This window comes from Choloepus didactylus, chromosome 7 (genome assembly GCF_015220235.1).
Source record: "Choloepus didactylus isolate mChoDid1 chromosome 7, mChoDid1.pri, whole genome shotgun sequence".
NCBI classification, from domain to species: domain Eukaryota; kingdom Metazoa; phylum Chordata; class Mammalia; order Pilosa; family Megalonychidae; genus Choloepus; species Choloepus didactylus.
This window is the reverse complement of record NC_051313.1, coordinates 30,895,984-30,920,249: the sequence shown is the minus strand read 5'-3', so window position 1 is coordinate 30,920,249 and position 24,266 is coordinate 30,895,984. Positions and strand designations below refer to the sequence as shown.

The following is a 24,266-nucleotide window of genomic DNA, read 5'->3' as shown; positions in this document are numbered from 1 at the left end:
TTAATAATTGTTTTCTTGAACAAGGCTCATTTGTAGAGGTGGGACTCATTTATAAAATACTCAGAATCAAAAGGACTTGGTGGTAGAAAAAAGGCTGAAGGAAAAAAGAAACAGATAAAATGATATAAAGGGAGAGAAAACAGATAAAATTAAAAGAAAAAAAAGGAATGATGCATTAATGAAGCTTAAATAAGAATGAATGGTGTCTAAGATGAAATATTATTCACTTGATCCTTCCAATGTTCACAAGTACATGGATGAAGAGAACTTTTTCTTTCTCAGACAACAAAAGGGAAAAGGATCTGTTACATTTTGCTCTACCATAAAGGCTTGTTAACCAGAGGTTGGAATTTTGGTATAAGGTATCATAAGTACAAACCATTCTTTGGTTCTACCGATTCTACTACCAAAACAATCTAGGAAATTTTGTATTTTAGGATAAAAACCCAGTACTCATTTTCTACCTATAAGACCTAGAGATGTCCACTTCTCAGGTCATTTTATCAAAGAGTGGTCAGTTTTTAATAGGTAAATGGAAGTAACTTCAAAAATAAGTTTTTTGGTCTATAAATTCACAAAAAAAATTATTTTTATTTCACAAACTTATTTTATTTAATCTAGAACATACTTTTAACGTATCATTTTCTTTGTTTACTGTGCTATGGAATTAGGATGAACAAGTTATGGACCAGAAAAGTATGCATATACAAAATGTTATGCATAAAAAAAGTTGTTCCTAGGTCCTAGGTAAAAATCCCTTTGCTAAAGAAAACTTTTATTGTATTTGTTGTTTCTGCTAATCCTTGCCATTTTATCAGCTATCTAACGAATAGATTTATCATATCTATTTAGTACTTAGATTTTTCCTTGAACTACCTTTTATGAATTGCCCTTATATTTAAAATCAAACTTCTCCACCATATTTTAATTCCCAACATGATTTTAAATCATTCTAATATTGTTAGCAGACCTTTTTCCATATTCTTCCAAATATTTTTTTACCTGTGTCTGCAGACTGGGGGAGCCCTCTACTGGCCTGGTGCTGTATCCAAAAAATGTTTCTGCAGTTTTCAATGACACAATATCTTACATGCTTTTGGTGGTATAACAATAGTTGTATAATTCAAGCAAAACCATTATTCAGAAAGAAGAATTACAAGGAGAAATTTAATGGTTATGCTAAAAATATTGTTATCAAAGCAAATTTATATAGCATATAAATACCACCTTCAAAAACCTGTGCACTATTAATCTCAGGACCATAGAACCTTGCTATCATGTGACAGGAACTCTTAGATGAGACCAAACAATAATGTGTTTTGATGTATTAGTAATAAAACAAAAAAAAAACTGGAATCTCTATGTCCAATGCCTCAGCCTCAGGTAAGTTTGTTAGCTATTTGATCTCTCGATATTTTCAATATACAGATAACAATACCTTTAACATTTATAAACAAAACATGTTTGAAAATATAATGGAGGGGTAAATTTCACTTAAAATCACTTTTTTAAATTCTACTAATAAAGAACCTTAATGAAAAGGACAAACGAACAAAAAACTTCACACAAATAGAAGTATATACCATAATAAAGTCATCAATCCTGTCTCTTTTGATCCCAATAAAAATGCCAATAGTTTTTTTTTTTCTTTTTAGAAATAAACAAGCCAATTTTTAAAGTTCATATAGAAAAACATACAGACGAAATTTAAGGAAAACTCTTTAAAAAGAAGAGCACTAATTGGGAAAACTAGTCCTTCTAGCCATATGAATTTTGTTATGAGGCCTCACAGATCTTGTCTCTGTACCCATTAAATTTTGTTATAAAGCCTCATAGATCCTATGTCTCTATTCCCATTAGACTTTATACTCCTTGAAGGCAAAACCAATCTCATTCACATTTATATTCCTATGGTCTCAACATTTCCTCACCCATAGTGAACACAATTTCTGAAGGAACGGATAAATGTGCTTTTCTTTATGATCTCCTTCTTTAGGTTTTTAGATCCATGAAGGAAGAACTGCTCTTCACTTTTGTGGCCCTAGCATTTGGCACAGTAGATGTTTCATAACTTTTGTTGAATGGACTTGTTTGTAAAGGTGGTACTCATTTATAAAATACTCCTTAAAATCAGAAAGACTTGATGATGGAAAAAGAAACAGAATGATGTAAATGGAAAGAAAAGAGTATGACAATTTGAGAAAATACATTTGGAAATAAAATCACAGGCAAAAAGCTAATCTCCTTCATACACAAAGGGTTCCTAAAATGGATAAGCAAAAACTCAAAACCTAACAGAAACATAAGCGATAGATAAGAAAAGACAATTCAGAGATGAAGAAATAGATGAAGAAATAGGAATAGGGATGAAATATAAAAAAAAGAAACTCAACATCACTCTTAAAAGAAATACATATTAAAACAACATGCATATAACTGCCTCCCTAACTTTATGTAAACCTAACAAAAACGCAAAAAACCACAAAGTGTGATAAAATAACTGATGGCATGGCTCAGGGGAGGAAGTCTTAAACACTCCTGGTAGGAGCTAAAGATTGGAATAAGCTCTCTTGGATGACAATTTGACAATATTAATAAAAATTATAAACTCATACAACCTGAGAAATTTCACTTCTGGAAATTTAAAGTACAAAAATACTTGTACAATGTGAAGATAATGTTAAGAAACTGACCATTCAGCTTGGGATAGAATATATATTAAGACAAGATAGGAACCCACTACTTAATAAGTCAAGCCCTTGACTTGAAAAAAAAAAAAAAAAATACTTGCACATAGAGCAAAACAATGTTTATAAAAAACTATTCTCCACAGCATTAATTATAATGGGCCTAAACTGGAAACAACCCAAATTTTGACAAGTTAAGTTTTAGGTTAAATAAAACTAAAGGACAGGTTAAATAAATTATGCTATCCCCATACATTGGAATACCACGCAGCTATAAAAGCAAATGAAAGATTTATATATACTATAAATATATATATATAATATATATATATAATAATAATATATATATATATAATTTATATATATATAATTTATATATATATAATTTATATATATATATAATTTTATATTTATATAAGTTTATATAATTTTATATATATATAATAATATATATATATAATTTATATATATATCTATCTTTATATCTATATCCTTTATCTCTATATCTATCTATATCAATCAGTTTCTCTCTTCATCTCTCTCTTATATATCTTCCTCCTCTCTCCTCTCTCCCTCTCGTTTCTATCTTCCTCTTTCTTCCTCTCTCCCTCTCTTTTCTCTATCTCCTCTCTCTCTTATATATATATAGTATATATAAATGAAAGATTTATATATACTATAAAGAAAAAGTACAGGATAAAGTATATTTTCTGATACTTGTTGTGAAAGTGGGGGGATAAAATAAATTTATATTTGTTTGTGGTATGCATAAGCTGGAAGGATACACTAGAAGCTAACAACAGTAGTTCCGCTCTGTGTGGGGAAGGGGTGTGAGTTGGACAGACAGAAGATAGTAGTTGGATATTTTTTACTACCTATATAAATATGAACTATATGAATGCATTATCAATTCAAAAATTAATTAACTTTTTTCCAAAACTAAGCATATTATTAACCCATGCTTTACTAAGAAAACAACAATTACAAAGTCTTCTGTGGTCTTACCTGCAAACTAGTCATATAAGAATCATCACAATTTACATAATGTCCTAACATGGCATGTTGTGCTCGTAATTCATTATCCCTTATCCTCTCATGTAGGTGGGTGATTTGTTGCTTCTGCCTGTAATACATAAACGGAAGTCATGTTATATAGAAAATGCTTTTCTAGGAGATAGTCTTCATGTAAATTTGTTGCAATCATAGCGATGATTAGAACATTTAATATTTTCATAATTTGATATAAAAATTAAAAGTATTATCAATCTTAATAGTAAGGAATTTTTTAAAACCACAGAACTATAAGATATGCAGAATGCAGTAAGATTTTATTTATATTGTATAGTACCTCTGGAATTTTATAGAACATAAATTTAGTCCATTACAGAATACACTTCTTAGATTCTAACAAAATCATGCTTTGCTTTCTTTCTTGTTGTTACCTAACTTATAATAAGTATTTTGTCTTCAGCCAGGAATATCTTTACCCTAAAATTATTATTTTCATTCATCTAAACTCTGCTCAACGTTTAATACCAATTGAAGATTTTGAGAATCTTGTCAGGAGTAGAAGGAATTTTATAAAGATCATCTAGTCTGATTACCATTGTGTGCCTACATCTTCTCTATTAAATCCCAGATTGCACAGTCTGCATATAAACATCACCAATAAGGGAGAACTCACTAAGTGACATATCTTTGCATCTTTGAATAGCTCAGACAATTTCATTTAGCAATATAGCCTCATGTCAGGAATCAGGCACACTGAAGTTCAAATTCTGCTTCGGCAGCTCATAGCTTACCTTAAGCAAGTTATTTAACTTCTGTGAATATGTATCTTCATATATTTGAAAACTGTTATGTGCAGGCATCATACTAAGAGCTTTATATATATGATCTCTAATCTTCAAAAATTTAATAACAAGTTTTATAATAAGGTTATGCAGGAGAGAGAACCTTTAAAGAATGAGGGCAAGTATGGGAAAAAAATAGCTTGATGTTTTCTGAAATTATTTTCAAAGTAACTTTTGAAACAAGCTATACTGCGGACTACATTAAAGAGCTCTCCTTAGGGCAATATATACATGTATTTTAAATATGCTATATGTGATGGTTTGAAGCTGTATGTACTCCAGAAAATCAACATCACATTCTTAAAGCTAATCCATTCCTGTGGGTGGAAACCTTTTGTGGGTGGGACTTTTTGATTAGGTTATTTCAGTTGAGGCCTGCTCCAGGTGGGTTTAAATTCTCTTAGTGGAGTCCTCCTGAGGGCAAAAAACAGACACAGAAAACAGAGAAAAAGACACAGACGTGAGAAACGAAGCCACAGATGGAGAAGCCAGAGCTGAAAGCAACAAAACCCAGGAGAGAAGGGAGAGACCAGCAGACCCACCATGTGCCTGGCCAAGTGACAGAGGAGCTGAGAATCACAGAAAGACTGTCTTCAGAGTCCAGTTACCGTCTTGATGATGCCTTGATTTGGACATTTTCACAGCATCAGAACTGTAAGCTTGTAGGTTAATAAATCCCCATTGTAAGAGCCAACCCATTTTTAGTAAACAGCATTTCTGCAACTTTAGCAAACTAAAACACTATACTTCAAGAAAATTCACTTAGAAAACATAACATAGGAAATAGGTTCATTGGGAGAGATTAGTCAGATGACATTTTCCAATTAGTTCAAAGCTTTACAAAGAAAAGAAAACTTCCTCTTCTAAACAAGAGACAATAATAAGAACCAGTGTTGTCCTCTCAACTGAAACAATTAAAAAATGAACAAAATATAAGAAACACAAGGGCTCTTAAGATATTGCACATCAAATGATGAAGAACAGTGATCTCTAAAGAGATGGAAAACATCTCTCAGATGAGCCCGACGACTGATCACCCCAGCTTACTGCTGGGAGGAAGTTTTCAACTCCCAACACAGGGAAGGCAGTCACCCTGAGTTGAAGAGACAAAGCTGGATATCTAGAGAAATCAAAGGATCTAGAATTTGCAGGGCAGAGCAATGGAGAGAAGAGAGACAAACAGGCAATACTCAGGAGTTCTGGAGAGGGTCATTCTTTATTATTCCATTGGGTACCAATTAATGCACGTGCATGAGGAAACTACCAAAGGCACAGGACCAACCAAAAAGATTAGAGGGGACAATGCCTAAAACTCACACAAGACCTGGTATAGTGCCAGCTCCTAATCAAACAGAGAGGAAAATCTCATGATTGACACGGCACAGGTTAGCAGTGGTCCTCAACAGGGGTAAGGTTAAACCCTGGGAACATCTGGCAACAACTGGAAATATTTTTGATTGCCACAACTGGGGCAATCTAGCAGGGAGAGACTGCTAAATATCCATAATGAATACAACAGACCTCCACAACGAAGAATTATCTGATTCAAGAGTCAAAAGTACTGAAGTTGAGAAACCCTGTGTCTTGCCTCAGCAGTGGAGAAAAAAATTAACCCCAGAATAAACAGCTTTGGTGCCATCTAAAAAAACTGAAAAACAAGAACAAAAAAGATCAAATTGTTTTAAAGTAACTTAATCACTTATCAGAACAAAATTCAGGAATACGTTCAGGAATACAAACAAATGTGGCACTCAAAACAAGTTAAAATTCATAATGTCTGGCATTCAATCAAAAATTACCCAGGCATGCAAAGAAGAATAATATAACCCATAAGAAGGAGAAAAACCAATCAACTAAAACTGAGTCAGAATTGACATAGGTGATAGAACTAGGAGACAAGGACATTAAAACAGTTAATTTAACTGTGTTCCATATGCTCAAGGTGCTAGAGAAAAGACTGAACACAAGTAGATACATGGAAGGCATAACAAATACACTATATGGAATTAAAGGCAGATTAGATATTGCAGTAGAAAAGATGACTGAGCTTAAAAGACAAAGCAACAGAAACTACCCAAAAAGAAACACAAAGAGAAAAAAAGACAAACAAAAACCCAGAGCATCAGTGAGCCATGGGACAATGTCAAGACACTAAATATAGGTATACAAATGTCTGTTTGTGCCTTAAGTTTCAGTTCCTCTGAGTATATACCTAGCAGTGGAAAAGCTGGGTCATATGGCAAATCTATACTTAGCTTCCTGAAGAACCACCACACTGTCTTCCAGAGTGGTTGCACCATTCTACATTCCCACCAACAATGAGTAAGTGTGCCTCTTTCTCCACATCCTCTCCAGCACTTGTAATTTTCTGTTCTCCTGGATTATGGCCATTCTGGTAGGTGTGAGATGATATCTCATTGTGGTTTTGATTTGCATTTCCCTAATAGCCAGTGAAGTTGAGCATTTTTTCATATGTTTTTGAGCCATTTGTATTTCCTCTTCAGAAAAGTGTCTGTCCATGTCTTCTGCCCATTTTTTAATTGGATTGTTTGTCTTTCTGTTGCTGAGTTGTAGGATCCCTTTATATATTCAGCATATTAAACCCTTATCTGCTATGTGGTTTCCAAATATCATCTTCCATTGCGTAGGTTGCCTTTTTACTTTTCTGACAAAGTTCTTTGATGTACAAAAGTGTTTAATTTTGAGGAGATCCCATTTGTCTATTTGTTCTTTGGTTGCTTGCACCTTGGGTGTGAGGTCTAGGAAACCACCTCCTATCACAAGATTTTGAAGTTATTGCCCTACATTTTCTTCTACGAGTCTTATGGTCTTGGTGCTAATGTTTAGGTCTTTGATCCATTTTGAGTTAATTTTTGTATAAGGTGTGAGACAGGAGTCCTCTTTCATTCTTTTGGAAATGGATATCCAGTTCTCCAAACACCATTTACTGAAGAGGCTGCTCTGTCCCAGTTTCTTTGGCTTGACTGCCTTATCAAAGATCAACTGTCCGTAGATGCAAGGGTCTACTTCTGAACACTCAATTCGATTCCACTGGTCGGTATATCTATCCTTATGCCAGTACCATGCTGTTTTGAGCACTGTAACTTTGTAATATGTTTCAAAGTCAGGTAGTATGAGACCTCCCACTTTGTTCTTCTTCCTCAAGAAATTTTTGGCTATTCGGGGCACCTTGCCATTCCAAATAAATTTGGTTATTGGTTTTTCTATTTCTGTAAAGTAAGTTGTTGGGATTTTAATTGGTATTGCATTGAACCTATAAATCAGTTTAGGTAAAACTGCGATCTCAACTATATTTAGTCATTCAGTCCATGAACATGGTATGTTCTTCCATTGTTTTAGGCCCTGCTCGATTTCTTTTAGCAGTTGCTTATAGTTTTCTATGTAAAGGTCTTTTGTGGACTTGGTTAAGTTTATTGCTAAATATTTGATTCTTTTGGTTGCTATTGTAAACGGAATTTTTCTCTTGATTTCCTCCTCTTGTGCACATTACTTGTGTATAGGAACACTAGAGATTTTTGCATGTTGATCTTGTAGCCTGCCACTTTGCTGTATTCATTGACTAGCTCTAGTTGCTTTGCTGTATATTTTTCTGTATTTTCTACATATAGAATCATGTCTTCTGCAAATAGTGAAAGTTTTACTTCTTCCTCTTCAATTTGGATGCCTTTTATTTCTTTTTCTTGCCTAATTGCTCTAGCTAGCATTTCCAGCACAATGTTGAATAACAATGGTGACAGTGGGCATCCCTGTCTCGTTCCTGATATTAGAGGGAAAGCTTTCAGTCTCTCCCCATTGAGTATGATGTTAGCTGTGGGTTTTTCACGTATCGCCTTTATCATATTGAAAAAGTTCCCTTCTATTCCTATCCTTTGAAGTGTTTTCATCAGGAAAGGATGTTGAATTTTGTCAAATGCTTTTTCTGCATTGATCAAGATAATCATGTGATTCCTCTGCTTTGATTTATTGATGGGGTGTATCACATTAATTGATTTTCTTGTGTTGAACCAGCCCTGCATACCTGGAATAAATCCCACCTGGTCATGGTGTATAATCCTTTAAATGTGCTGCTAGATTCGATTTGCAAGTATTTTGTTGAGGATTTTGCGTCTATATTCATTAAAGAGATTGGTCTATAATTTCCTTTTTTTTTTACTTTTTATTTTTATTGAGATTGTTCAGATACCATACAATTATCCAAAGATCCAAAGTGTACAATCACTTGCCCCTGGGTACCCTCATACAGCTGTGCATCCATCACACTTAATTTTTGTTCAATTTTTAGAAATTTTTCATTACTCCAGACAAGAAATAAAGTGAAAGATGAAAAAAGAAAAAAAGAAAAGGTAACTCTAATCCTCCCCTATCCCTAACCAACCCCCCTCAATTGTTGACTCCTAGTATTGATATAGTACATTTGTTACTGTTTATGAAAAAATGTTGAAATACTACTAACTGTAGTATATAGTTTGTAATAGGTATATAGTTCTTCCCTATATGCCCCTCTATTATTAACTTCTAATTGTATTGTCATACATTTGTTCTGGTCCATGAAAGTGATTTCTAGTATTTGTACAGTTGATCATGGACATTGCCCACCATAGGATTCAGTTTTATACATTCCCATCTTTTGACCTCCAACTTTCCTTCTGGTAACATATATGACTCTGAGCTTCCCCTTCCCACCTCATTCACACACCATTCGGCACTGTTAGTTATTCTCACATCTTGCTACCAACACCCCTGTTCATTTCCAAACATTTAAGTTCATCCTAGTTGAACATTCTGCTCATATTAAGCAACCACTCCCCATTCTTAAGCCTCGTCCTATATCTTGGTACCTTATATTTCATGTCTATGAGTTTACATATTATAATTAATTCCTATCAGTGAGACCCTGCCATAATTGTCCTTATGTGTCTGGCTTATTTCACTCAGTATATTGCCCTCAAGGTTTTGTCATCAACCCATTTTTTTTTAAATATGCTTTTGTTCATTCATCATACATTCCATCCCAAGTAAATAATCGATGGTTCTCTGCATGGTCATACATTTATGTGTTCACCACCTTCACCACTATCTATATAAGGGCATCTACATTTCTTTCACAAGGCAGGAGGGAGAGTCATAGAAGGCAGAGAGGCAAAAGAAAGAGGAAAAAAAAATGACAGCTAGGAAGCAGCAAAAGGAAAAATAACCTTAAATCAAAGTAGAATAAAAAATCAGACAATACCAGCAATGTCAAGTGTCTAACATGCCTCCCCTATCCCCCCCCTCTTATCTGCATTCACCTTGGTATATCACCTTTGTTACATTAAAGGAAGCATAATACAATGATTCTATTAGTTACAGTCTCTAGTTTATGCTGATTGCATCCCTCCCCCAATGCCTCCCCACTTTTAACACCTTGCAAGGTTGACATTTGCTTGTTCTCCCTAGTAAAACAACATATTTGTACATTTTATCACAATTGTTGAATACTCTAGATTTCACCAAGTTACACAGTCCCAGTTTTTATCTTTCCTCCTTTCTTGTGGTGTCTCACATGCTCCCCACCTTCCTCTCTCATCCATATTCATAGCTATCTTTGTTCAGTATACTTACATTGTTGTGCTACCATCTCCCAAAATTGTGTTCCAAACCACGCACTCCTGTCTTCTATCAGCCTGTAGTGCTCCCTTTAGTATTTCCTGTAGGACAGGTGTCTTGTTCACAAAGTCTCTCATTGTCTTTTTGTCAGAAAATATTCTGAGCTCTCCCTCATATTTGAAGGACAGCTTTGCTGGATATAGGATTCTTGGTTGGCAGTTTTTCTCTTTCAGTATCTTAAATATATCACACCACTTCCTTCTTGCCTCCATGGTTTCTGCTGAGAGATCCGCACATAGTCTTATTAAGCTTCCTTTGTATGTAATGGATCACTTTTCTCTTGCTGCTTTCAGGATTCTCTCTTTGTCTTTGACATTTGATAATCTGATTATTAAGTGTCTTGGCGTAGGCCTATTCATATCTCTTCTGTTTGGAGTACACTGCGCTTCTTGGATCTGTAATTTTATGTCTTTCATAAGAGATGGGAAATTTTCATTAATTATTTCCTCTATTATTGCTTCTGCCCCCTTTCCCTTCTCTTCTCCTTCTGGGACACCAATGATATGTACATTATTGTACTTTGTTTCATCCTTGAGTTCCCGGAGACGTTGCTTATATTTTTTCATTCTTTTCTCCATCTGCTCCTTTGCGTGTAGGCTTTCAGGTGTTTTGTTCTCCAGTTCCTGAGTGTTTTCTTCTGCCTCTTGAGATCTGCTGTTGTATGTTTCCATTGTGTCTTTCATCTCTTGTGTTGTGCCTTTCATTTCCATAGATTCTAGTAGCTGCTTTTTTGAACTTTTGATTTCTGCCGTATATATGCCCAGTGTTTCCTTTACAGCCTCTATCTCTTTTGCAATATCTTCTCTAAACTTTTTTATTTGATTTAGCTTTAGTTTAAATTCCTGTATCTCAGTTGAAGTGTACGTTTGTTCCTTTGACTGGGCCATAACTTTGTTTTTCTTAGTGTAGGTTGTAATTTTCTGTTGTCTAGGCATGGTTTCCTTGGTTATCCAAATCAGGTTTTCCCAGACCAGAACAGGCTCAGGTCCCAGAGGGAAGAAATATTCAGTGTCTGGTTTCCCTGTGAGTGTGTCTTAGAAAATTGCTCCACTCTGTGATGCCTCAGGTCACTGTGCTTTTCTGCCCAGCAGGTGATGCCTGTTAGCCTATAATTCTTGACTGGTGTGAGGAGGTATGGCCATGTTCCCCCAGGCTCTGGGGTCTGGTTCTGAATGGAAAGGGCCCCACTCCTTTCCTCCTAGAGAAGACAGAGCCCCCAGGTGGAGGTCATTAGCATTTCAATGGTCTCGCTCTCTGCTTGTGCTGTCTCCACCCTTCCCCAAGTCACAGCCCTGGAAACTGAATATGACTGGGGCTTTCTCCACTGAGCTGAAAAAGAAACAGATAGTCCCCTTCAGACCCAGTCCAAGGCGACCCTCCGGCTCTCCCAGGTCAGTCGTCACCCAAAGCCTCTGTTTTTTTGGGGATGCGTACCTGTAGTGAGCAGTTCACACTCACTACTTAAAACCCCAGTTGGAGCTCAGCTGAGCTATAGTCACTTGCTGGGAGAGCGCTTCTCTCTGGCACCACGAGGCTCCGCAGCTCAGGCTATGGGGGAGGGTATCTCACGACTTGGATCCGCAGGTTTTACTTACAGATTTTATGCTGTGTTCTCGGGCATTCCTCCCAATTCAGGTTGGTGTATGATGAGTGGATGGTCTCGTTTGTCCCCTCGCAGTTATTCTGGATTATTTACTAGTTGTTTCTGTTTTTTTTGTAGTTGTTCCACTCCCATTAAAAGGAAGACACTGTCAGACTACTTAGCTTCCACTCCTCTCTATGCCGCCATCCAAAGTCAATTTCCTTTTTTTTGTAATATCTTTGTCTGATTTTGGCATTAGGGTGATGTTGGCTTCATAGAATGAGTTAGGTAGCTTTCCCTCTTCTTCAATTTTTTTGAAGAGTTTGAGCAGGATTGGTACTAATTCTTTCTTGAATGCTTGGTAGAATTCACATGTGAAGCCATCTGGTCCTGGGCATTTCCTTTTTGGGAGCTTTTTGATGACTGACTCAATATCTTTACTTGTGAGAGGTTTTCTGAGGTCTTCTATTTCTTCTTGAGTCAATGTTGGTTGTTCATGCTTCTCTAGGAAGTTGTCCATTTCATCTAAGTTGTCTAGTTTATTAGCATATAGTTGCTCATAGTATCTTCTCATTATCTCCTTAATTTCTGTAGGGTCAGTAGTTATTTTTCCTTTCCCATCTCTGATTGCAAATTACATCCACTCTCTCTTTTTTGTTAGCCTAGCCAGTGGTCCATCAGTTTTATTGATTTTCTCAAAGAACCAACTTCTGGTTTTATTGATTCTCTCTATTGTCTTCCTGTTCTCAATTTCATTTATTTCTGCTATAATCTTCATTTCTTCCTTTCTGTTCGCTTTGGGGTTAGTTTGCTGTTCTTTCTCTAATTCCTCCAGGTGAATAGCTAATTCTTCCATTAAATATAGGTATAACCGGAATCCTTGAAGAGGAAGAGAGAAAGGAGGGGTGACAGAAAATAAATTTGTAGAAAACTGACCAAAATGTTTCCAAAGTTGATGAAAATTATACTCTCACAGACCCAAGAAGCCCAGTGAACCCATAGTACAAGAAACATGTAGAAAACTAAATCAAGAAACATCATAAATCAAATGGCTTAAAATCAGAACTTAAAGAGAAAATCTCAAAAGCAGCCAGAGAAAAAAGATAAATTACATCCAGAGAAACAAAGATAAAGAGTACAGCAGATTTCCTGTTGGAAATAAAGCAAGCAAGAAGACAGTGGCATGACATCTTTAAAGTACTAAAATTTTATAATAAACTAAATTAAAACAAAACAAAACTATTAACCTAGAATTCTTTACCCAAGAAAAAGTTTTAAAACTATCAACCAAAAATACTTTATCGAGGAAAAGAATCAAAAACAAAGGTGAAATAAAGACTTCTTTGGATACTTAAAAGTTGAAAGAATTCATTGTTAGCAGACCTCAAACTACAGAAAATGATAAAGGAACACCCTCAAGGAAAAGAAAAATGACATCAGATGACAATCTGGATCCACACAATAGATCCAGTATTTCCACACAGAAATGACAATAACTGGGCAAATACATAAGATAGTTTTTCTTGTTATTTAAATCTTTTTAAGAGATAGAAGACTGTGTAAAACAAAAACAATAATGTATTGCAGTGTTTTTGACCTTTGTAGAAATAAAATGAATGACAAAGCTTAAAGACTGGGAGAGGAGAAATGGAAGTATACTGTTATGAGATTATCATATTATATATGAAGTAGTAAAATATCACTCAAAGGCAGACTGTGATAATTTAAAAATGTATAACAGAAACCCCAGGGCAACCACTATAATACAATAATTCAACAAGGAGTTACAACTAATAAACCAACAAAGGAGATAAAATGGAATTATAGAAAAGAATTCAACTGTTCTAAGATAAGGCAAAAGAAACAAAGAACAAATAGGACAATAGAAAATAGCAAGATGGTAGATTTAAACCCAACTATATCAAAAATCACAAACGTAAGTGGTCAATATACTCCCATTAAAAGGAAGACACTGTCAGACTAGATTAAGAGTAAGACCCAAACTTAGGCTACCTACAACAAAGCCACTCCAAACATAATGACACAAATAGATTAAAAGGAAAAGAAAGGAAAAAGATAAACCAATGCTAAAAATAATCAAAGAAAGCTGGAGTAGTACTATTAATATTAAAGCATATTTTAAAGCAAAGGACATTATCTGAGATGAAGGAGGTAATTTCATAATAACAAAAGGGTCAACTTATCCAGAAAAATTAACAATCCTAAATGTTTAAGTGCCCAATAGCACAACTTCAAAATACATGAAGCAAACACTCACAGACCAATAGCAAAGAGAAATAGACAAATGCATTGTTACAGTCAGATTCCAACATCTCACTCTCAATATTGGATAGAACAAGTAAACAGAAAATCAGTAAGGAAATAAAGATGTAGACATCACTACAAACCAATTTTCCCTAACTGATATTTACAGAACACTCCACACATCAATAGCAAAATACACATTCTTTTCAAGTATACACAGAACAGTTATTAAGATAGACAATATGCTGGGCCATAAAACAAGCCTTGCTAAACTTAAAAGAATTCACGTCATACAGAATATATTCTCTGACCAAAATGGAATCAAAGGTCTCCAGAAAATTCCCATGATTTGGAAACTACCTAATTAAAAATAACTTGAGGATCAAATCAGAAATCAAAGGGGAAACTGCAAAGTATTTTGAACTGAATGAAAACGAAAACACAATGTATCAAAATCTGTGGGATGCTATTAAAAGCAAACAGGAAATGTATAGCACTAAATGCCTGCTAGAAAAGAGGAAAAGTGCTCATACCAATTTTCTCAGCTTCCACCTTAAAAAACTTGGAAAAGAAGAACAAATGAAACCCAAGGTAAGTAGAACAGAAGAATTAATAAAGATAAGAGAAAAAATTACTTGAAAACAGAGAAACAATTGAGAAAATCAATGACACAAAAAGCAGAATGCCAGTCTTTGGGAAGAAAGCTTCGCCTTGATTTGGACTTTTTCCCAGCCTCAAAACCATGAGTTAAGAAATTCTCATTGTTTAAACCAATCCATCACATGGTATTTGCTTGAGCTACCAAGGAAACTAAAACAGATTTTGCTATCGAGAGTGGGGTGCTGCTATTGGAAATACCAAAAATGTATAAATGACTTTGGAATTGGGTAATGGATAGGGGATGGAAGAATTGTAAGGAGCTAGAATGCTTTCAAGAGACTGCTGGTAGAAGGATGGATGCTACTGATACTTCCAATGATGCCTTAAAAGGAAAAGATGAATTTGTTATCGAAAACTGGAGGAAAGGCAATCCTTGTTTGAAAGTGGAAGGGAACTTGGTGAAATTGAGTTCTGATGCTGGATGGAAGACAGAATCTGAAAGCAATGAACTTGGATATTTAGCTGAGGAGATTCCCAAACTAAGTGTATGTTTTGGTTTGCTAATGCTGCCAGAATGCAATATACCAGAAATGGATACACTTTTACAATGGGGATTTATTAGCTTACAATTTATAGTTCTTAGGCTGTGAAAATGCTCGAACTCAGGGCATCAACAGGATGATACCTGGACTCTGTAAACAAGATGCTGGCATCTGGGACACCTCTGTCACATGGGAAGGCACATGGCCAGTGTCTGCTGATCTTTCTCTCCCAGGTTTTGTTGCTTCCAGCTTCTGGCTGAGGGTTTCTCTCTTTTAGCTTCTGCTTCTCTTAGCTTCTCTAGGTGTGTCTTGTCTCTCAGCTTCTCTGGAGCTTTTTCTATGAGCTTCTATTAATTTCATCTCTTCTGTGGGTGTGTCCTTGTCTCTTAGCTTCTCTGAGCTCTCTGGTCTTTTTCTGTGTGTCCTTTATCCTCTTATAAAGGACTCTAGTAAGGGGATTAAGACATATTGAATGGGGAGGGTCACAGTTCAATTAAAATACCTAATCAAAAGGTACCACCTACAATAGACCTGCACCCACAGGAATGGATTAAAAGAACATGGCTCTTGCTGGGGCACATAACAGCTTCAAACTACCAACATGGGCAAGGTGCATCCTGGTTTCTCCTTGAAGCTTATAATGAAATCCAAGAGGAAAGAGAGAAGCTGAAAAATGAATTCTTAAGCACAAAGAAACCAGAAATTTATTATTCGGAAAATTCTGAGCCTATCCTTATAGTGTGCTTTGAGACTAGGGCCAGAAGTGGCTCCATCAGGGACCTCCCGAGCTTCTGCAAAGTGAACCCAGACTATTTCGTAAATACAGGCCCCAATTTACCACACAATAAAAATAGTCAAACTGTAAACATTACTTTAAAAATTACAATAGGACAGAGGTGGGGCAAGATGGCAAGATAGGGAGGTGTAGAATTTAGGTAGTCCCATAGAGCAATTGGTAAATAGCCAGGAACAACTAGAAAATACTCTGGAACAACTGACGGTGGGACATCCAGGACCGGACAACATCGTACACCAGTCAGGAATGGGTGGAATGGCTGAGACTGCAGCATAGAACCATAAGTAAAGCTCCCCAAACTGCGGCACTGGCACCCCTCCCCCAGCAGCACAGCAGGCTGAGTTGCAAAACTTCGCTGTGGGAAAAAGAAGCAGTCCCTGTTGGAAGCAAGGGAATGTAGCTCAACCAAGCTCCAATTGCAGTTTTAATTAACAAATTTGGACTACTGAATACATGTTACAAACATAGATAAACCCAAAGCAAGCAGGAAAGGAACCAGAGGTATATCTTGGCAGAGAGGAGGCAGGGCTGACAGGAAAAAAAAACTACACACACACACAGAGGTTTTTGGAATCCGCTGAGCTCATAATACTGGAAAAGGGCTGTTTATCCCAAGAAAAGGGGCACAAAGAACCAGGTACCAACTCCAGTTCTTGCCTGGAGAACTGGAGGGCAGAAAACTGGCTCTGAAGAGGGACTTTTTGCTTTTTTTCCTTTTTTTTTCCTCTCATTCTAAGTAGCTCATTAGAGAAGGCCTCAGGCAGCTTCGGTTGTCAGCACCGACCCAAGCAAGGGTGGAGTTAAGATAGAGAGTCAAAGGAAACACTCAAATGTAAGAAACAATTCCCTAAATGGCTTACTTTCCCTAAGAAAGGGGGTGGGGAGGGGCAGGGCCAAGCTCAAGTGGCAGCCCTCCCTCAGAGAACTCAGATCCCAGGGCTGGGGGATTAAAAAAAAAAAAAAAAAACAAAGAAACAGAAACAGCCCAAAGTTGGCTTCTGACATCCTCGGTCCCTGGCCAGGACAGGGTCCACTGAGGAATATACCATACCTCTTTACGCCACTGGGGAGCTGCAGACTGACAAGCACCAACTGCTGGGCAGGAGAGGAAAAGCACAGAGTCTAGAAGCCTCACAGGAAAGTCTGACAACTTGCTGGGTCTCACCCTCAGGGAGTGATATTAAATACAGCCTCTTCCTGAGACTGGGGCCCCTCTGGCCTGGGAAAATGTGATTGGGGTAACCAAGGAAACCAGATGCCTAGACAACAAAAAATTACAAATCACACTAGGAGAAATGAACATATGGTCCAGTCAAAGGAACAAACTTACACTTTAACTGAGATACAGGAATTGAAACAACTAATTATTAATCAAACAACTCTCCTAAATCAATTAAAAAATCAAATCAATGACTTGAGGGAAGATATAGCAAAACAGATGAAGGATATAAAGCAAAAGTTGGGCAAACATAAGGAAGAACTCGAAATTTGAAAAAACAATTGGCAGAACTTATGGGAATGAAAGGCACAAAAGAAGAGATGAAAAACACAATGGAGACATACAACAGGAGATCTGAAGCAGCAGAAGAAAGAATTCATAAACTGGAGGACAGGGCAGCTGAAATCCTACACACAAAAGAACAGATAGGGAAAAGAATGGAAAAATATGAGCAACGTCTCAGGGTACTGAATGACAACATGAAGTGTCAAATATTTATGTCACGGGTGTCCCAGAAGAAGAGACGGGAAAAGAGGCAGAAAGAATAATGGAGGAAATAACCACTGAAAATTTCCCATCTCTTACGAAAAACATAAAATTACAGATCCAAGAAGTGCAGCATACCCCAAACAGGATAGATCTGAGTAGACCAGCTCCAAGATACTTAATAACTAGATTACCAAATGTCAAAGACAATGAGAAAATTCTGAAAGCAGCAAGAGAAAAGCAATCCATCCTATACAAAGGAAACCTGATAAGACTATGTGCAGATTTCTCAGTAGAAACCATGGAGGTGAGATATGAAATATATGAGATATATTTTCAGACAAACAGATATTGAGAGAGTTTGTGAACAAGATACTTATTCTACAAGAAATACTAAAGGGAGCACTACAGGCAGATAAGAAAAGACAGGAGAGAGAGTTTTGGAGAAGAGTGTAGAAATGAAGACTACCAGTAAGAGTAAAAAGAGAGAGAAAGGAAAAAACAAAAGTAAGATATGACAAAATGCAAAAGACAAAATCAAAGACAGTAGACATTACATTGAGTGAAACAGACAAAAACAAAGGATGGATACTGTATGGTGTCACTAATATGGACTAACATTGATGAGCGAAATTTGAGAGTTGAAAACACAGGTTATCGGGAGATAGAGGTTAGAGATAGGGCATTTGATGCCAAAGGAGTACAGAAGGTTCAACAGGATTGATTGTATAGATCCAGAAATGAAATGGATAGCATAATAGTCTGTGATGGTAACATAACATTGTTAAGTACTCTGAACAAAGATGAGTGTGAGTGTGGTCGAAAGAGGAAGACACTAAGGGCAGGTATGACACCAGAAGAAAAGACAGAAGATAAGACTGGGATTGTATAACTTAATGAAACCTAGAGTGGTCAATGATAGTGATTAAAAGTACAAATGAAGAATGTTTTTAAATGAGGGAGAACAAATGAATGTCAACATTGCAAGGTGTTGAAAATTGGATGATATAGGGATAAACCAAAACTAAATGTCTGTAAGAGGGGAATATAAGGGAGTGATATGGGATTCTTGGTGGTAGTGATGTTGTCTGACTTTTCATTGCATTTTATTTTTATTTTTTTTTCTCTCTTTCATATTTTTATTCTTCATTTTTCCCCCTATTCCTCTTTATTTGGGGAAGAGATGGAAATGCCATCATATTTATTGTGGTGGTAAATGCATAATTATGTGATTATACTGGGAATCATTGTTTACTTAGGGTGGATTGCATGGTGTGTGAATAAAACTGTTAAAAAAATAAACAGATGGATACAAGTGCTGGAGAAAATGTGGACAGAGGGATATACCTATTCCTGTTGTTTGGGAAGCAGGATGGCACAGCCCAGCTGAAGGTCAGTGTGGTGGTTCCACAGAAAGCTAACTATGGGGCTGCCATATGGTCCTGCAACCCCGTTATTGGGTATATATTTGGAAGAAGTGGGAGCAGGGACATGAGTGGACATTGCACACTGATGTTTATGGCAGCCATATTCACGACTCCCAATGGATGGAGGTGGTCTAAGGGTACACTGACTGATAAATGGAATGGTGAACTGTGGTGTATACATACAATGGAATACCAAGTGGTGACAAGAAGAAATGAAGTTGTGGAGATAAGCACCTAAGAGAATGGATGTTGAGGACAGTATATTGAATGAAATAAGCCAGAATCAAAAAAGACAAACATTATAATGCCTCACTAATATGGACTAACTATAACGTGCAAACTCTGAGAATGGAATCTGAGAGCACAGGTTATTACGAGAAGGCTTATGGTGAAGGTTCCTAGATTGTAAGCTCTTAGAGCAGTCACATCTATTCATGAGTTTTATTGGTTATCTCTAAATTCCGAGACGCTGAGCTGGTCGGTCCCTGTAACGTCAGGTATCTGTGTGACACTTGAGACTCAGAGCCAAAGTTCAGCAGCTATGGATGTCAGCATTACCCCATACAGCAAATGTTACAAAAGCTGAAAAAGAGATCAGACTTCATTAGAGATATGAATGAAATGGACTTGATTAGAATTAAGGTACAGCAGACTAAAGGGAAAAGGATGATATTGACTGTGTTTTAAAACCTCAACTTCTGCGTGAGACCAAAGGAACAGACTGATGCTTATTTGGTGCAAAATCCAGACTGTTTGTAGTAGCATACTATATAATTTAACTTGAATGGTCAGTTTATTCAAACACCATAATTACATGGAAACTTGAATAAGGGGTGAGGGTTGGTTGGTTTGTACAGGTTAGCGTGAAACCCCAATACAACCCAGAGAATAAAAAGTATTTGCAAAGCCCCCTTGAGGGCCTGGGAAAAAAATATGGAAACATTAAACTTCGACACCTGGGGAATTCCTGATATTCTTGCAAGCATTGGGGATTACCATTGTAGTAGGCCAAGTCCTCAATCTTGGGTCTTGCCCTTATGAAGTTTGTTACTACAAAGGAGAGGCTAAGCCTACTTATAATGGTGCTTAAGAGTTACCCAAGAGAACTTCTTTTGTTGCTCAGATGTGGCCTGTCTCTCTCTAAGCCCACTTGGCTGGTAAACTGACTGCCTTCCCCCCACGTGGGACATGACTCCCAGGGGTGTAAATCTTCCTGGCAATGTGGGACATGACTCCCAGAGATGAGCGTGGACCTGACGTTGTGGAATTGAGAAAACCTTCCTCATCAAAGGGGGAAGAGAAATTAAGCAAAATAAAGTTTCAGCGGCTGAGAGATCTTAAATGGAGTCGAGAGGTCATTCTAGAGGTTATTCGTATGCATTATACAGATATCCCTTTTTAGTCTTTAGTGTACTAGAATAGCTAGAAGGAATTACCTGAAACTGCAGAACTGCAATCCACTATTCTTGATTCTTGAAGACAATCATATAACTATGTAACCTTATACGGTGTGACTATGTAATTGTGAAAACCTTGTGGCTCACACTCCCTTTATCTAGTGTATGGAAAAAATAAATAGAAAAAAGGGGGACAAAAAGTAAATGAATAATGGGGGGCAAAAGGAGTATGAAATGTATGGGTGTTCTTTTTAACTTTTATTTTTATTCTTATTCTTATTTTTTGGAGTAATGAAAATGTTCAAAACTTGATTGTGGTGATGAATGCACAACTATGTGATGATACTATGAACAACTGATTGTACACTTTGGATGACTGTATGGTATGTGAATATATCTAAACAAAATTGCATTAAAAATTACAATAGGGATTTCAGTTGTAAGACAAAGGATTCTTTAAAGCCTCTAAGTGAAATACCCATTTTTATATACGCATATGTGTAGGTCTATGCATACATGTATGCTTAGGATAATCTGAGATGTAAAAGCTATAAGCATATTATTAAAGGTGGAATGTAGCCAATTCATCAATTTTAACAAAACAAACATAAAAACTAGTCACAAATGAAAATGACTCAGTAAAATATTCCTGATATTTTTATCTTCCTTTAAAATGGTGAAAGCATTTCAATTTTCCAAAAGTGAGTTTAATGGCCCTCTATGGGCCTATGTATTTGCTCTTACAAACATTATGGATATTACCACTGTTCTAGTTTGCTAATGCTGCCAGAATGCAAAACACCAGAGATGGATTGGCTTTTATAAAAGGGGGTTTATTTGGTTACACAGTTACAGTCTTAAGACCATAAAGTGTCCAAGGTAACACATCAGCAATCAGGTACCTTCACTGGAGGATGGCCAATGGTGTCCAGAAAACCTGTGTTAGCTGGGAAGGCACGTGGCTGGCGTCTGCTCCAAAGTTCTGGTTTCAAAATGGCTTTCTCCCAGGACGTCCCTCTCTAGGCTGCAGTTCCTCAAAATTGTCACCCTCAGTTGCTCTTGGGGCGTTTGTCCTCTCTTAGCTTCTCCAGAGCAAAAGTCTGCTTTCAACGGCCGTCTTCAAACTATCTCTCATCTGCAGCTCCTCTCTCAGCTTCTGTGCATTCTTCAAAGTGTCCCTCTTGGCTGTCCCTGCTTGCTCTCTCTGTCTGATTTTATATAGTGCTCCAGTAATTTAATTCAGACCCCCCTTGAATGGGTGGGCCAACACTTCCATGGAAATTATCCAATCAGTCATTACCCACAGTTGGGTGGGGTGCATCTCCACGGAAACACTCAAAGAATTGCAATCTAATTAACACTGACAGGTCTGCCCACACAAGATTACATCAAAGATAATGGCATTTGGGGGGACATAATACATTCAAACTAGCACAACCACCAAGAAATTCTCAATAAAAATATCTGTGGGTATCGAATAATTTATCATAGATGGTTATCAAAGACACATCCCTCATACATTACTAAATAATAAAGAAATAAAAGAACTGGTGGCCAAAGGTTTGGGGTATGGGATGGGAGATGAACGAAATGCTGTTCTTTTAATTTTTCACGTATTTCTTTTTTCTGCAAACTGTTTCCAAAAAAGGCATGTAAAAATAAAAACCTAAAACCATATAAATAAAAATTTAATCTCTATTTTATAAGTTTATGTTTTCAAACTACTTCCAGTACCATAACAGAAAAATAGTTTTGGAGAACCTGTCTCCTCACTTTCACCCCCAATTGGCTTCCACAAATTTTGGGCAAATACAAAATATGACACAGGATATATCAACTGAGGAACAGAATGGTGAAGTGGGGTGTATGCATACAATGAAATACTGAGCAACTACGAGAAAGAGTGAAGTTGTGAGACACGAAACGAGGTGAATGGATCCTGTAGACAGCATTTTGAATGCAGGACACCAGAAAAAAAGGCAAACACTATAATGCCTCACCAATATGAACTAACTACAATGTGCAAACTCAGAATTGAATCTTAAGAGCACAGACTATCAGGGGAACCATTATGGTAATGGTCCCTAGACTGTAAGCTCTTACAGTAGTCAAATCTATTCCTGAATTGTAATGGCTATCTCCAAACTCTGGGATGCTGATCCCTTTGTGTATAACCCAATTGGTCTCTGGAACATTGGGTATCTGTGTGATACCTGAAACTCAGAGCTAGAGAGCAGCAATATGACTGTCAGTATTAGTACATATAGCAACTGTTTAAAAAAAAAAAAAGCTGAAAACGAACCCAGACTTCAATTAGAGATACGAATGATGCAGATCTAGTTAAGACTAGGGCAAATCGGGCCAAAGGGTAAAGGTTGAAACTGACTGTGTTTTAAAACTTCAACTTCCAAGTGAGACCAAGGGAAGAGATGTTTATTTGGTGTAGGACCTATATTTTCTAAACAATATAACTTCTACAGTCAGTTTGTTCAAACACCACAATTACATGGAACTTTGAATAGGAAGTGAGATATGGCGGTTTGTATAGGTTAGAGTGAAATAATGACACATCCCAAAGTAATTTGGGCATAGAATAAAAATATATATGCAGCACCTCCCTGTTCCATTTTGATAATGCTACCGGAATGCAAAACACCAGAAACAAATTGGCTTTTACAAAGGGGGTTTATCTGGTTACACAGTTACAGTCTTAAGGCCATAAAGTGTCCAAGGTAATGAATCGACCATCAGGTACCTTCACTGGAAGACAGCCAATGGTGTCCAGAAAACCTGTTAGCTGGGAAGGCACTGGCTGGCATCTCCTTTCTCCCAGGTTGCGTTTCAAAATGGCGTTCTCCAAAATGTCTGCATCAGCTTCCAATAGCCATCTTCAAAATGTCTGTCTCCGCTGCAGCTCCTCTCTCAGCTCCTGTGCATTCTTCAAAGTGTCCCTCTTGGCTGTAGCAAGCTTGCTCCTCTGTCTGAGCTTATTATATAGTGCTCTAGTAAACTAATCAAGGCCCATGCTGAATGGGTGGGGTCACACCTCCATGGAAATTATCTAATCACAGTTATCACCTACAGTCGGGTGGGTCACATCTCCATGGAAACAATCAGAGAATTACAATCTAATCAACACTAACACGTCTGCCCACATAAGACTGCATCAAAGATAATGGCGTTTTGGGGGACAAAATAGATTCAAACTGGCACACACCCCCCACCCCACCCCCCGCCAGGAGCTGGGGTAATATGCGGAAGTGTTGGACTTCCTCACCTGGATTGTTGTTGATGTTCTCACAAACATTGAGGACTGATGGTTTACTATGCCGAGCCCTCTATCTTGGGGCTTACCCTTATGAAGCTCATTACTGCAAACGAGAGGCTGAACCCGCTTGTAACTGTGCCTAAGAGTCTCCCCCCGAGCACTTCTTTGTTGCTCAGATGTGGCCCTTTCTCTCTAGCTAAGCCAACTCGGCAGGTGAACTCACTGCCCTCCCCACTACATGGGACCTGACTCCCAGGGGTGTAAATCTCCCTGGCAACGCAGGATATGACTCCCAGGGATGATTCTGGACCCAGCATCATGGGATTGAGAACATCTTCTTGACCAAAAGGGGGATGCAAAATGAAACGAAATAAAGTTTCAGTGGCTGAGAGATTCCAAATGGAGTCAAGAAGTCATTCTGGTGGACATTCTTATGCACTATATAGATAACACCTTTTAGGTTTTAATGTGTTGGAA

At 37.1% G+C, this 24,266-nt stretch overlaps 1 protein-coding gene across 2 annotated transcripts in view; it reads right to left on the bottom strand.

Annotated features, from left to right (window-relative positions):
• The window catches only part of CEP85L (centrosomal protein 85 like), a 220,053-nt gene that overhangs the window by 62,990 nt on the left and 132,797 nt on the right, over nucleotides 1-24,266 (bottom strand). For both annotated transcript variants that reach the window (XM_037842152.1, XM_037842153.1), the window contains exon 5: nucleotides 3,693-3,810. In XM_037842152.1, the coding sequence (XP_037698080.1) occupies nucleotides 3,693-3,810 (118 nt within the window). The remainder of the gene's footprint in view (nucleotides 1-3,692; nucleotides 3,811-24,266) is intronic.